The sequence below is a fragment of the Chiloscyllium plagiosum genome, unplaced genomic scaffold (genome assembly GCF_037043375.1).
Source record: "Chiloscyllium plagiosum isolate Xiang-an unplaced genomic scaffold, Cpla_swu_hap1 HiC_scaffold_10, whole genome shotgun sequence".
Classification (NCBI taxonomy): Eukaryota; Metazoa; Chordata; class Chondrichthyes; order Orectolobiformes; family Hemiscylliidae; genus Chiloscyllium; species Chiloscyllium plagiosum.
The window spans coordinates 11,689,255-11,702,505 of NW_028270148.1; the positions used below are offsets into that span (position 1 = coordinate 11,689,255).

At 41.2% G+C, this 13,251-nt stretch overlaps 1 protein-coding gene across 2 annotated transcripts in view; it reads right to left on the reverse strand.

The window, feature by feature from the left end:
• vta1 (vesicle (multivesicular body) trafficking 1) overlaps positions 1 to 13,251 on the reverse strand; it is a 183,779-nt gene that overhangs the window by 39,534 nt on the left and 130,994 nt on the right. For both annotated transcript variants that reach the window (XM_043695332.2, XM_087991125.1), the window contains exons 5-6: positions 11,742 to 11,853; positions 365 to 556 (exon numbers count right to left, since the gene is read on the reverse strand). In XM_043695332.2, coding sequence (XP_043551267.2) covers positions 365 to 556; positions 11,742 to 11,853 — 304 coding nt within the window. The remainder of the gene's footprint in view (positions 1 to 364; positions 557 to 11,741; positions 11,854 to 13,251) is intronic.

Below are 13,251 nucleotides of genomic sequence, written 5' to 3' on the forward strand. Positions count from 1 at the left end.
GGTCGCCCTGTAATTAATGAATTGTTGACACTGAAAGTTGACACTGAAATTGGGCCATGACAAGTCTACAAGGAAACCAAATGTGCTCTCAGCCAAACCTTATGCGACTAGTGCTAATTACTTGATAGCACCAGGTTTCACTCTATGTCACTGAGTAGGTCAGCTGAGTGCACTGATGTACTCTGCCATTTTCCATCCAGCATATTCATGGGATATATGCATGCAATTTCCAAACGTGTGTGTTAGGGAATGGCTCTGTGTCAAAACTGAACAATCAGAAAATAGAGCTTCGTGTTGGCAGTACATTATATGCACCTTTAAGCCTGTTCCCTGAATTCTATTCAATTGCTGTGGTGTATCGTACCTGAGCTGCCTGGCACTTCTGCTGGAGTATTGGCTGGAGCATGTGCACCAGGAGGGATCTGAATGGTTGAGAAATTTGATGGTGGGTGATCGCTAGGGTGCACTGGTATGTTGGAGAGGTCTGCAGCTGGCATGGATTCAGTGGGCTTCTTCAAGATTGGCGACTCTGAACCATCATGGTTACCCTCATTTTCTGTAAACAGATATTACATTTGGTTACTCAATATTGCAATTTAAAAGAGCTTTCTAATCATCAAAAATAATGCAGCATATTTGACAGCTTGTTTGAGACTCCTGCATTGGAAAAATAGCAAATTAGCCATTGTTCATCCATGCAAAGCAACATTCAGGTGGTTCTGATTGTAATTATTATAAAGCAGCTGACATGTATCATAACTTCATTTACCATGTTTGTGCTACATCTTAGAGTCACAAAGTCATACAGCATGGAAAAAGACCCTTCAGCCCAAACGGTCCATGCTGACCATAATTCCAAACTAGTCTCATCTGCTTGCGTTTGGCACATACACTTTCCAAACCTTTCCTGTTCATATACTTATCCAAATGTCTTTCAAACATTGTAATTGACCTGCATTCACCACTTCCTTTGGAAATTCATTCCACACACAAACACACTGTGTAGACAGTTGCCCCTTAAATCTCTCTTCCCTTAAAAATATGCCACCTAGTCTTGAAATCCCTCACCCCAGGGAAAAGACACCTATCATATAACTTACCTACACACCTCATGACTTTTTAAACCTCTACAAGGTTAACCACAAGACATAGGAGCAGAAATTAGGCCACTCAGACAATCAAGTCTGCTCAATCATGTCTGATAAGTTTCTCAACCCCATTCTCCCGCTTTCTCCCTGTAACCCTTGATCCCTTTGACAATTAAGAACCTATCTTAAATATACTCAATGATCTGGCCTCCAACAGCCTTCTGTGGCAACAAATTCCACAGATTCACCACTCTCTGGCTGAAGAGGTTTCTCCTTATCTCTGTTCTAAAAGGTCTTCCCTTTACTCTAAGGTTGTGCCCTCTGATCCTAGTCTCTCCTATCAGTGGAAACAACTTTCCAATGTCCACACTGTCCAGGTCATTCACTATTCTGTATGTTTCAGTTAGATGCCCCCCTCATCCTTCTAAACTCCATCGAATATAAACCTGAAGTCCTCAAACGCTCCTGATATGTTAAGCCTTTCCGCCCTGGGACCATTCTCGTGGACCTTCTCTGAACACTCCCTAGTGTCACCTTTCCTGAGGTATAGGACCAAACACTGCGCACAATACTCCAGATGTGGTCTAACCAGAGCCTTATAGAGCCATAGAAGTACATCCCTGCTTTTACATTCAAGACCTCCCAAAATAAATGCCATCATTGCATTTGCCTTCCTAACTATTGACTCAACCTGCAAGTTTACCTTGTGAGAATCCTGGACAAGAACTCCCAAGTCTCTTTACACTTCAGACTTCTGAATTTGTTCATTTAGAAATTAGTCCATACCTCTATTCTTCAAACTGCATGACCTCACACTTTTCCACGTTGTACTCCATCTGCCACTTCACTGCCCACGCTCCTAAACTGTCCAAATCCTTCTGCAGCCTCCCCGCCTCCTCAATTCTACCTGTCCCCCTATCTATCTTTGTATCATCTGCAAACTTAGCCAGAATACCCTCAAGTTCCTTCATCTAGATTATTAATGCATAAAGTAAAAAGTTGTGGTCCCAACACTGAGCCTTACGGAACACTGCATGTCACCGGCTGCCACCCTTTTATCCTTAATCTCTGCTTTCTGCCATGGGCTGTTACCTTATGCAGTAGCCTCCTGTACAGTATCGTGTCAAAGGCCTTTTTGAAGTCCAGCTAGATAACATCCATTGGCCCTCCTTGGTCTAGCCTGCTTGTTACTTAGAGTCATTGAGATGTACAGCACAGAAACAGACCCTTCGGTCAAGCTTGTCCATACTGACCAGATATTTTGGAAGAGTGTTACAGGTTGCGGGGGGACTTGGATAAACTGCAGAATAGAGCTGAGAAGTGGCAAATGGAGTTCAATGCAACTAAATGTGAGGTGCTGCACTTTGGGAAGAATAACAGGAAGGCAGAGTACTGGGTCAGTAGAAAGATTCTTGGTAGTATGGACGTGCAGAGGGATCTTGGAGTGCATGTACATAGATCCCTGAAAGTTGCCACCCAGGTTGATAGTGCTGATAAGAAGGCATACCGTGTGTTAGGTTTCATTGGTAGAAGGATTGAGCTCCGGAGCCGCAATATCATGTTGCAACTATACCAGGCACACTTGGAATATTGCGTACAGTTCTGGTCGCCATATTTCGGGAAAGATGTGAAGCATCGGAAAAGGTTTGGAGGAGATTTACCAGGATGTTGCCTGGTCTGGAGGGAAGGTCTTACGAGGAACGGCTGAGAGATTTGCGTCTGTTCTCATTGGAAAGCAGAAGGCTAAGAGGGGATTTGATAGAGACATACAAGATGATCAGAGGATTAGATAGGGGAGACAGTGACAGTCTTTTTCCTAGGATGATGACAGCAGCTTGTACGAGGGGCCATAACTACAAATTGAGGGGTGATAGATTTAAGACAGATGTCAGAGACAGGTTCTTTACTCAGAGTGGTAAGGGCATGGAATGCCCTACCTGCTAATGTAGTTAACTCAGCCACATTAGGGAGATTTAATCAATCCTTGGATAAGCACATGGATGTTGATGGGATAGTGTAGGGGGACGAGCTGAGAATAGTTCACAGGTCGGTGCAACATCGAGGGTGCTGTATTAGATTAGATTACATTACAGTGTAGAAACAGGCCCTTCGGCCCAACAAGTCCACACCGACCCGCCGAAGCGAAACCCACCCATACCCCTACATTTACCCCTTACCTAACACTACGGGCAATTTAGCATGGCCAATTCACCTGACCTGCACATCTTTGGACTGTGGGAGGAAACCGGAGCACCCGGAGGAAACCCACGCAGACACGGGGAGAACGTGCAAACTCCACACAGTCAGTCGCCTGAGGCGGGAATTGAACCCGGGTCTCAGGCGCTGTGAGGCAGCAGTGCTAACCACTGTGCCACCGTGCCGCCCACTGCCACCGTGCCGCCCACCGTGTTCTATGTTCTATATCCTAAATTAATCTAGTCCCATTTGCCAACATTTGGCCCATATCTCTCTAAGCCGTTTCTATTCATATACCCATCCGGATGTCTTTTAAATTTTCTAAGTGTATCAGCCTCCACCACTTCCTCTGGCAACTTATTCCATACACGTACCACCCTCTGCGTGAAAATGTTGCCCCGTAGGTCTCTTTTATATCCTTCCCCTCTCACCCTGAACCTATGCCCTCTAGTTCTGGACTCCTACACCCCAGGGAAAAGACCTTGTCTATTTACCCTACCCATGCCCCTCATAGAGTCATAGAGATGTACAGCATGGAAAGAGACCCTTTGGTCCAACCCGTCCATGCCGATCAGATGTCCCAACCCAATCTAGTCCCACCTGCCAGCACCCGGCCCATATCCCTCCAAACCCTTCCTATTCATATACCCATCCGAATGCCTCTTAAATGTTGCAATTGTACCAGCCTCCACCACTTCCTCTGGCAACTCATTCCATGCACATACCACCCTCTGCATGAAAATGTTGCCCCATAGGTCTCTTTTATATCTTTCCCCTCTCACCCTGAACCTATGCCCTCTAGTTCTGGACTCCCCGATCCCAGGGAAAAGACTTTGTCTATTTATCCTATCCATGCCCCTCATAATTTTGTAAACCTCTATAAGGTCACCCCTCAGCCTCTGACACTCCAGGGAAGATAGCCAGCCCCAGCCTATTCAGCCTCTCCCTATAGCTCAAACCCTGGCAACATCCTTGTAAATCTTTTCTGAACCCTTTCAAGTTTCACAGCATCTTCCGATAGGAAGGAGACCAGAATTACATGCAATATTCCAAAAGTGGCCTAACCAATGTCCTGTATATCCGCAACATGACCTCCCAACAACTCTTATCTCCTCAAAGAAATTCCAGCAGATTTGTCAGGCATGACCTCCCCTTGATGAAACCATGCTGACTTTGCCCTGTTTTACCATACACTTACAAGTATTCAGAAATCTCATCCTTCATAATGGATTCCAGGATCTTACCCACAATCAAAGTGAGGCTAATCAGTCTATAGCTTTTAGTGTTTTTCCCTACTCCCTTTTCAAACAGGGGTGTCATATTAAGTGATTTTCCAGTCCTCTGGGACCTTCCCTGATTCTAGTGATTCCTGATGGATCCTGATAACGCCTCCACTCTTCTTCAACTATCTCCCTTAGAACTCTGGGGTGTAGTCTATTTGGTCCAGGTGATTTAACAATCTTTAGGCCCTTCAGTTTTTCTAGCACCTTCTCCTTGGTGGTGGCCACATATTCTGCTTTATCCCCTCACTCTTTTTAATTTTTGGGATATTACATGTGTCTTCCACCATGAATATTGACTCAAAGTAATTATTCAGTTCCTCATCCAGTTCCTTGTTCACCACTATTATCTCTCCATCATCATTTTCCAGTGGCCCAATGCCCACTTTTGCCTCTCTTTTGCCCTTTATATTGCCCTAAACAAATTCTTACAGTTTTCCTTTGTATTATTGGCTAGCTTACCCTCTTATTTAATCTTCTCCCTCTTTTTTGTTGCCTCTGTTGGTCTTTGCAAGCTTTCTAATCCTCTGGTTTCCCACTGCCCTTCGCCGTATTATGCATTTTCTCTTTTGCTTTTATGCTATCCCTGACTTCTGTAGTCAGCCATTATTGCCTCGACCTTCCTGTACCATGCTTCTTTTTTGTCAGGATGAATCACTGCTGTGTCTCCTGAATTACTCCCAGAAACTCCTGCCATTGCTGTTCTACTGTATTTCCTGCCAGGCTCCTCTCCCAGTCAATTCTATACGGCTCCTCCATCATGCCTCTGTCGTTGCCTTTATTCAGCTGTAATACTGTTACCTCTGATTCTATCTTCTCCCTCTCAAATTGCAGAAGTAAATTCAATCATATTATGATCACTGCCTCCTAAGGATTCCTTCACCTTAAGGTCCCTTACTGAATCTGCTTCATTGCACAGCACTAAATCCAGTATTGTCTGTTCCCCAGTGGGTTCCATCACAAGCTGCTCCAAAAAGCCATCTCGTGGACATTCAACAAATTCCTTTTCTTGCAATTCACTACCAACTTGATTTTCCCAGTCCACCTGCATATTGAAATCCCCCATGATCACTGTAACTTTGCCTTTCCTACACATCTTTTCTATCTCGTGTGTCTTGCGCCACAGCTCCAGACTACTATTTGGAGGCCTTTACATAACTCTAGCTACGGTTTAATTTACCTTTGCGGTTCATCAATTCTACCCACACAGATCCTACAGCATCTGACCCTACTTCATTTCTTACTATTGATTTAATTTCAAGGTTACCCATCAACCTTCTACGTGCTCGTGAAAGAAGTCTCAGCCTGTCCAGCCTCTCCTTATAACTCAGACCATCTATTCCCAGCAACATCCTGGCAAATCTCTTTTGAACCCTCTCCTGTTTAATAACAGCGTTTCTATTACAGGGTGAGCAGAAGTGGGCACAGTACACCAGAAGAGACCTCACTAAAGTCCTGTACAACCTCATCATGACACCCCAACCCCTCTACTCAAAGGTCTGAGCAATGAAGGCAAGCGTGCTGAACGATTTTTTAACCACCTTGTTTGCATGTGACGCAAACTTCAAACAATTATGTATCTGAAACCCTAGGTCTGTATATTTTACAACATTACTCTAGGCCAGACTTTTAACTGTATAAATCCTGACCTTGGGCTCATGCCCGAAACGTCGATTCTCCTGTTCCTTGGATGTTGCCTGACCTGCTGCGCTTTTCCAGCAACACATTTTCAGCTCTGATCTCCAGCATCTGCAGTCCTCACCTTCTCCTTTTTTTTCAAAACCAAAATGCAATACCTCACATTTATCCAAATTAAACTCAATCTGTCATTTGTCAGCCCATTGACCCAATTGATCAATACCTTTTTGTAGTCTTAGTTATCTTAGATAACCTCCTTCACTGTCCAGTATCATGAGTAAATTCTCCACTCATATGAAAAACTAGCATTAGCAATTAAAAATAAAATCAATATAAACATTGGGGATGCACAGAAGGGAAAAGCAAAAAGATAATATTTCTCGTCTAATTCATTTAGTGGATACTGATAACCTTAGATTGTTCAGCTGTGGGATTACTCTTTCCTTTCCTTTTATATTGTCATACTCCATTTGGGACAACGTGCTGATACTTGAGTTCTGCAACTCCCAGAGTTGTCACAAGTGTTAAAGATTTAATCAAATTACTTAATGTCTCCAATTTATCTGTTTGATGAACTCAGGTACACAAAAAAAAACTGATTAGGTTTCTGATTAGGTTAAGAAGAAACTACTACTTATTATAAAGAGATCAATTCTAGCTACAAGAAAACAAAATCTGAATTATCAACTTATAGCTCTGCTAGCTTAAGTTCTATCCCTTCCTAAACCTCAAAATACATGCAGGCTGACAGAGAAATAAACATACAACGTTGTCAAGGCAAAGGGAATATTGGAGACTGACAGGTCAGGAGCACCAGCCTGTGGGAATTGGTGAATAATCAAAAAGAGTATTAGTCTTTTCTGTTTCTTCCAAGTCCCTTTGATCTCTATTTCCAGATCCTATTAGTTGTTCTCTGAAGACACAAGGTGATTGACATGTTAATTGATCAGCTTTTCAGTTGCTGATTAGAGGCAAAGAGTTAATAGAAAATGGTGGGAGTGAATAACTAGCTATGCTTCATTTTCACCATGTCACTGCAGAGAGGGGGGAGAAACAGAAACACACTGTTTTACAGTCTGAAGGCTTCTGAAGGCTATTGAACACACACAAGCTGTTCATCTGCCCAGAAGCCAGAGAATTATTCTCATGCTGATGACTCCTGATCCACAAAACTGGGTTGTGACTGCACAAACCTGTCAGCAATCTGTCTCCAGGCAAATCTTGTTCTGCGCACAAATCCACGTGCATCATATGTCATCGTCACTGCTTGAACAAAGCAACAGTGTAAACACAATTCACATCAAGTTCCAGTAACTTGTTTTTAAAACTGTTTATTGTATAGAGTCATACAGCACAGAAACAGACCCTTTGGTCCAACCTGTCCATGTTGATCAAGTATTCTGAACTGATCTAGTCCCATTTGCCTGCAATTGACCCATATCACTCTAAACCTTTCCTACGATCCTTCTTCCATTTTTGTCCACAATCCAAAATAAAGAATAAAAAACTATGATCTTCAAAAATGGGCAATACGGTACAGATTGCCATTAGAACAAGAAAAAATAAACAATATTCTAAATCCAGATGTGAAATTCAAGTCAACAGCTTTTAGACACCTCAAATTGCTGACACTGCTCTTGAGAAACATTGGCCAAAACGTAACTCATGACAATAGTTACAATAACATTGCCCCTCCAAATAAACCAATGGGTATAGCACTTTGGCAAAAAAACAGAAATTGCTGGAAAATTTCAGCAGGACTGGCAGCATCTGTGGAGAGAAAGCAGATTTAGCATTTCGGTTCCAGTGATCCATCTTCAGAATGACATTTCCTTCTTTCAGTTTCTTTGGCACCTAGATTTAGTACAAAGTTAAACTGCTGTAGAAACCAGATGCAACTTAAATTAAGGCACACTGCTTAATCTGTACTAACAACACACCATAAAGCCCAATATGAATGATACCTGTGGTGGACAGAGTGTGTTGTCTGAAGAGTTGGTGGTGAAAGCAGATTCAACAGTAACTTTTAAAAGCAAATTTTTAAAAACAAACAATTCATTCACAGCATGAGGATATTGCTAGTTATGCCTATCACTAATTGCCCAGAGGACAATTAAGAGTCAACCACATTGCTGAGGGTCTGTAGTCACCTGTAGGGACAGATTAGGTAAGGATGGAAGGTATCTCCCCAAAATGTCATTCATCAATGAGATGTTTTTTTTCCCCTACCAATGGACTCATGGTCATCATTAGAATTTTAATATCAGGTTAATGCCCAGAAATAATACCATTCGGCTGTTGCTTCCGCAGCCTCTAATTGGACATGGAACTGAAAATATTTATTTTCCAGGACTATGGAAGATGAAACGAGTGAGTCTAACTGAGTATCCCTTTAAAACAGTTGGCACGGCAATGGTGTCTCATATGGCTTCCTTCTGTGATGTATGATAATATGGTACATCTGTGACTGCCTGCTACAGCTAAGATTACAGCACCAAATAAGCTTGAACGATTGAGGTTTCGGAGACACCTAACTGTGAAATTCTGACAAAAGTGTTGCTTAGAAGTTATCAGGTTTCAGGAGGTGCTCCGAAGGTTTTCCCACAAAAATTTCCAAACAAGTAAACGAAGCACATGGAATACATGCTTATAAGTGAGGTTTTATAGCACTACTTATGCTCTGTTTCAACATGGACCTTTCTCCCATTCCATTCTACTTACTCATTAGTTCCCTCCGCTTGCTAATGGAAAAAGAACGAGACTTACAGGCTATGCTTTCAAACAATAGAGTTCTTGTAATGGCCATGAAAGTGAAAAAGAATCAAAAAGAATCTTACAAACATCTTCCAAAGTTGGCTTATTTGAATTTGATATTCTGCTCTGCACTGCACAAACGTTGCAGCTAACCTCTTTCTTAAGCTTACACTGTTTAAACAATATGCCAAAGTCAATAATTCAAGTGACAAAAGCATCAGCAAAGTCTTCAATGTATTTTTTATCAGCTCTGCTGGACATCAATAGATGTTGCCAGTCAACATCCACCACTGCAGTCAACAGTTTCAACAATGCAAGTCATTCCTACAATAATTGTGAAAGAAAAAGATAAGGCAGATATCCATTAATACAGAATTTAACAATTTCAAAATCCCAAAACATTTTACAACCAAAGGAGTATTTTGAAGAGTGGTCACCATTGAAACATACATATTGGCAGCCAGTTTAGAACAATGCAAGCTCCCACAAACAATGTGATAATGAGTAGATGATCTGTTTTTATGATATTGGTTAGGATGCCAACGAGAATTTCCTGTTCCTCTTCCTATTATAACATTAACTACCCTTTAGATTACTTACAGTGTGGAAACAAGCCCTTCGGCCCAACAAGTCCACACCAACCCGCCGAAGCGCAACTGACCCAGACCCCAATACCCTACATTTCCCTTCACCTAACACTACGGGCAATTTAGCATTGCCAATTCACCTAATCTGCACATTTTTGGACTGTAGGAGGAAACCGGTGCACCCGGAGGAAACCCACGCAGACACGGGGAGAATGTACAAACTTCACACAGTCGCCTGAGGCAGGAATTGAACCCGGGTCTCTGACGCTGTTTGCTAAACACTGTGCCACCGTGGTCTTGTCTAAGCCAGAGAACCTGCTCGTCCATCAAATGCCAGGTTTAGTGCCAAGTGCTGATGAAATCGTGAGTGCAGTTCTATGCAGTGTCAATCATGACCAACAGCAATTAATTTCACCTTCAAACTTTGTAGGAGTGGGAGCAGAAAGACCCAAGTTCCAGAGGTTAAATAACTCTACTGCATTTACTCACTGGGCCGAAAAATATCACAACCAAGATTTAAAGCTATGATCTGTATAAATATGGTAATACTGGAGTATTCAAGTATTATTAGTAATTTGAGTGCTTTGTTTTTAAATCAGCAACATTTGGCTAATGAAGAAATATTTTTAAACCAAAAGTGCAATAACAATGCATGCTGGAAGAAATGCATCGTTTGACTCCATGGTTAGCGCACTCACCTGTGTTAGTGAACTTAAATTATTATTAGAACCTTCAGCCTGTAATCCAAACTGAAATTCTCTGCTCTACACTAAGCAAAGCTCTCCAAGGTGACTGTAGAAGATCCTGAAGCAGACTTTTTAAGAATTGTAGATGAATTCTCCCTAGTGTTCAAGCCAACAATTAATTATCCTTTGGAACACAGGTTATTTAGTCATTGATACACTGGTATAGGTGATTGCTTGCTTACCACAGCAACCACACTTCAAGTGTAGCTGTCAATGTGCTGCTACATTTCCTGAAGTCATGAAAGGCACCACATAAATGCAAGTCTTTCTTTATTTCAATGCCCTAAGTTACTTGGCACATTAGCCTAGCAAAGCCAATAATGCTGGGGATTCTGTTTCAACTGTTTGCAATGCAGCTCAATGAAGGTGCTCCAACAATATTTTCACTTGCTTGAAGATACTGAAATATCAGCAGAAGAATGATTGCGTTCACTTTTGAAGCCAGCCTCATTGAAAAACTGGAACTTTCTCCTCCCATCAGAATCCAGAAAAATGCTGAACATGCAGATGTTCAATACACTTAGTAAGCGCCATCAAATGAAGCATAAGCTCTGAACAAACAGAATTATAGACATCAAAACAAAAGCTGAGTACTGCGGTTGCTGGAAATCTAAAATCAAACCAGTAATTACTGTAAACTCAACAAACATCTGTGTACAGAAAAATGAAGTGCATATTTCAGGTTGTTGGAACAGTTTTGGCAAAAGGTCATCAACTTGAAACATGAACTCATTTTTTTTCCCTTCCTTGAAGATGCCTGATCCCATTCAGCATCTTTTATTTTGCAGTTTTCAATTACAGACACATAACTTTCAAGTTTGCTGCTGGGCCCCAATTCTGATCAAAAATGGATGCCACAGATTTGCTTTCTTGCGGGGAAAAATATGCTGTTCAAAAAAAAACTGAGAAAGGCCAATATTACAAAAACTTGCAAGCCACCCATCTAAATGTCCCTAATGATCTGTGGAAAATACTCTAGAAAGCTCTTTAATTTGTTGTTTACACTGCCTGCCTAATTTAGCTACTTCCTGTCTTATCATTCCTAACAATTTCGGAAGCCTGAAGCCATACAAGAGGATGACCTCAGAAATGATGTACAAGAGGCCAGCAAGTAAACTACTAGGACGCAGTCTTCTGCTTCAAGTAATGTGGTCACTCCTCCCCTGAGATACCACTCAACCTTGAAAGTTCACAGTGTCAGTAATAGAACCGTCATTTTACTCCAATGCAATAATTTGTCCATATACACAATTTGAACATTTTTAAAGTTGAGCAGCAACATTCAGCAGATGTTTGTGCACCAGACTTCAGCACAGGTCCAGTTCACTTTGTTTTGTTCTAAATGAATTTTGGACAGAAGGGGCAATTCCTATTTCTGCAAATGCACATTTACATTCTGGCTGGATGCTGTTAGCCCCCATTTGTATTGAAGTACCAAAAGTTAATACTTACCAAATAATTCGTCTTCCATCCCTACGGGACCAGACTGGGGGGTTTCGCCATTTTTCAAGCAGTTGTGGATATATGCTGCCTTCCATTTTGCATATTTCCTGTGTTGAACATTCTAGCACAGAAGGCAAAAGAATAATAAAATCAATCATGGTGCACAGTAAAAGGAAAAAAAATGGACTCCATTAAAATTAACATCAGTTACTGTAAAAAAAAAGTAACAAGACTTGTCATTAACAGCTGGCTCCTAATGACATACATTTACTGAACTGATCTTTAAAGTGAGCATTAATTTTTGTTCAAATTTTAGGATGAATATTGTACATGCAACTGCCAGTAAAAAAAACCAGTGACATGATGTTATTCATGCATCAACAGACCAGGATTTACTGTGCGGCAGACAATTATTTAATGGGTTAGACACTTTATGACCTATTTGCCCTTCCATTAGACCAAAAGTAAACAGGCTCAAATATTTGAACAAGCATTGCACTCAGAACAAATCTTTCAATTGTTTATTTCAAATGGCAATACTGGGTCATAAGATGCACATACACTGAAAAACACAACATTGGATTTGGGCAGGCAAAGAAACTGGAGAGTTTAATTGTCTACAGGAAAATTAACATTAATATGGCACTCTTAACATAAGAAGATATCCCAAAGTTCCTTATTGCTGAAAGAAAATTAGACATTTACAAATAATTTATTGAAACTGAAGTAATTTTGCTTGAGATTGGTAACAGCAACAGCCTGTTTTGATCACTACAGCAGGTTTCCCAGATTTAGTAGAAGATGCCAGGATTAAATGAACTGCTACAAGGTCATAGAGTACAGCATGGTAACAGACCCTTCAGCCCAACTCGTCCATGCTGACCAGATATCCTAAGCTGTATCCCCAGCTTGAGATAAAACCAAAGTTCTTTTTCTATAGCAGAAATAATGATTGGTTGCTACATCAATGCCAATTTTTCTCTCAAGACTTTAGTCATACGCCACTGAGCATGTTCAATGCCATCACTTGAGTGTTGGGTAAGCTGAGACAGCAGATAATAGTTAGAAATCAGCTGAGATAAATGGATGATGGTTCGATCATGAGAACATTTTCAGTGCCAATTCTAGAATAAGATTCTGATAGAAGTTTGGATCAATAAAGGTGGCAAAGTTACAATAATGGAGGCAGTAAGTCTGTAATGGAAAATACAAGGATAGAAGCTCAGTTTGACAGGATACCATTACTGCAAACAGTCTGATTCAACCAGAGAAGCTGGTTAGGGAAAGAGATGGAATCAATGAGAAGGGTAAGTAGCTTTGGGATGAAAAGAAACAAACTAATAACTTCAGTGGAAATATAGGAGAGTAAGAATAGAAACCAAACATAGCAAATAGTCACAGTGTAATAAAGATTTCAAAATGGAGAGCTCAACCAGAGAACTGGCGGTTCAAAAACTATGCTACATTGGGGTCCATTGTTGATACAGTGGCCAGGTTATCCATCCATTCACAGAAAATC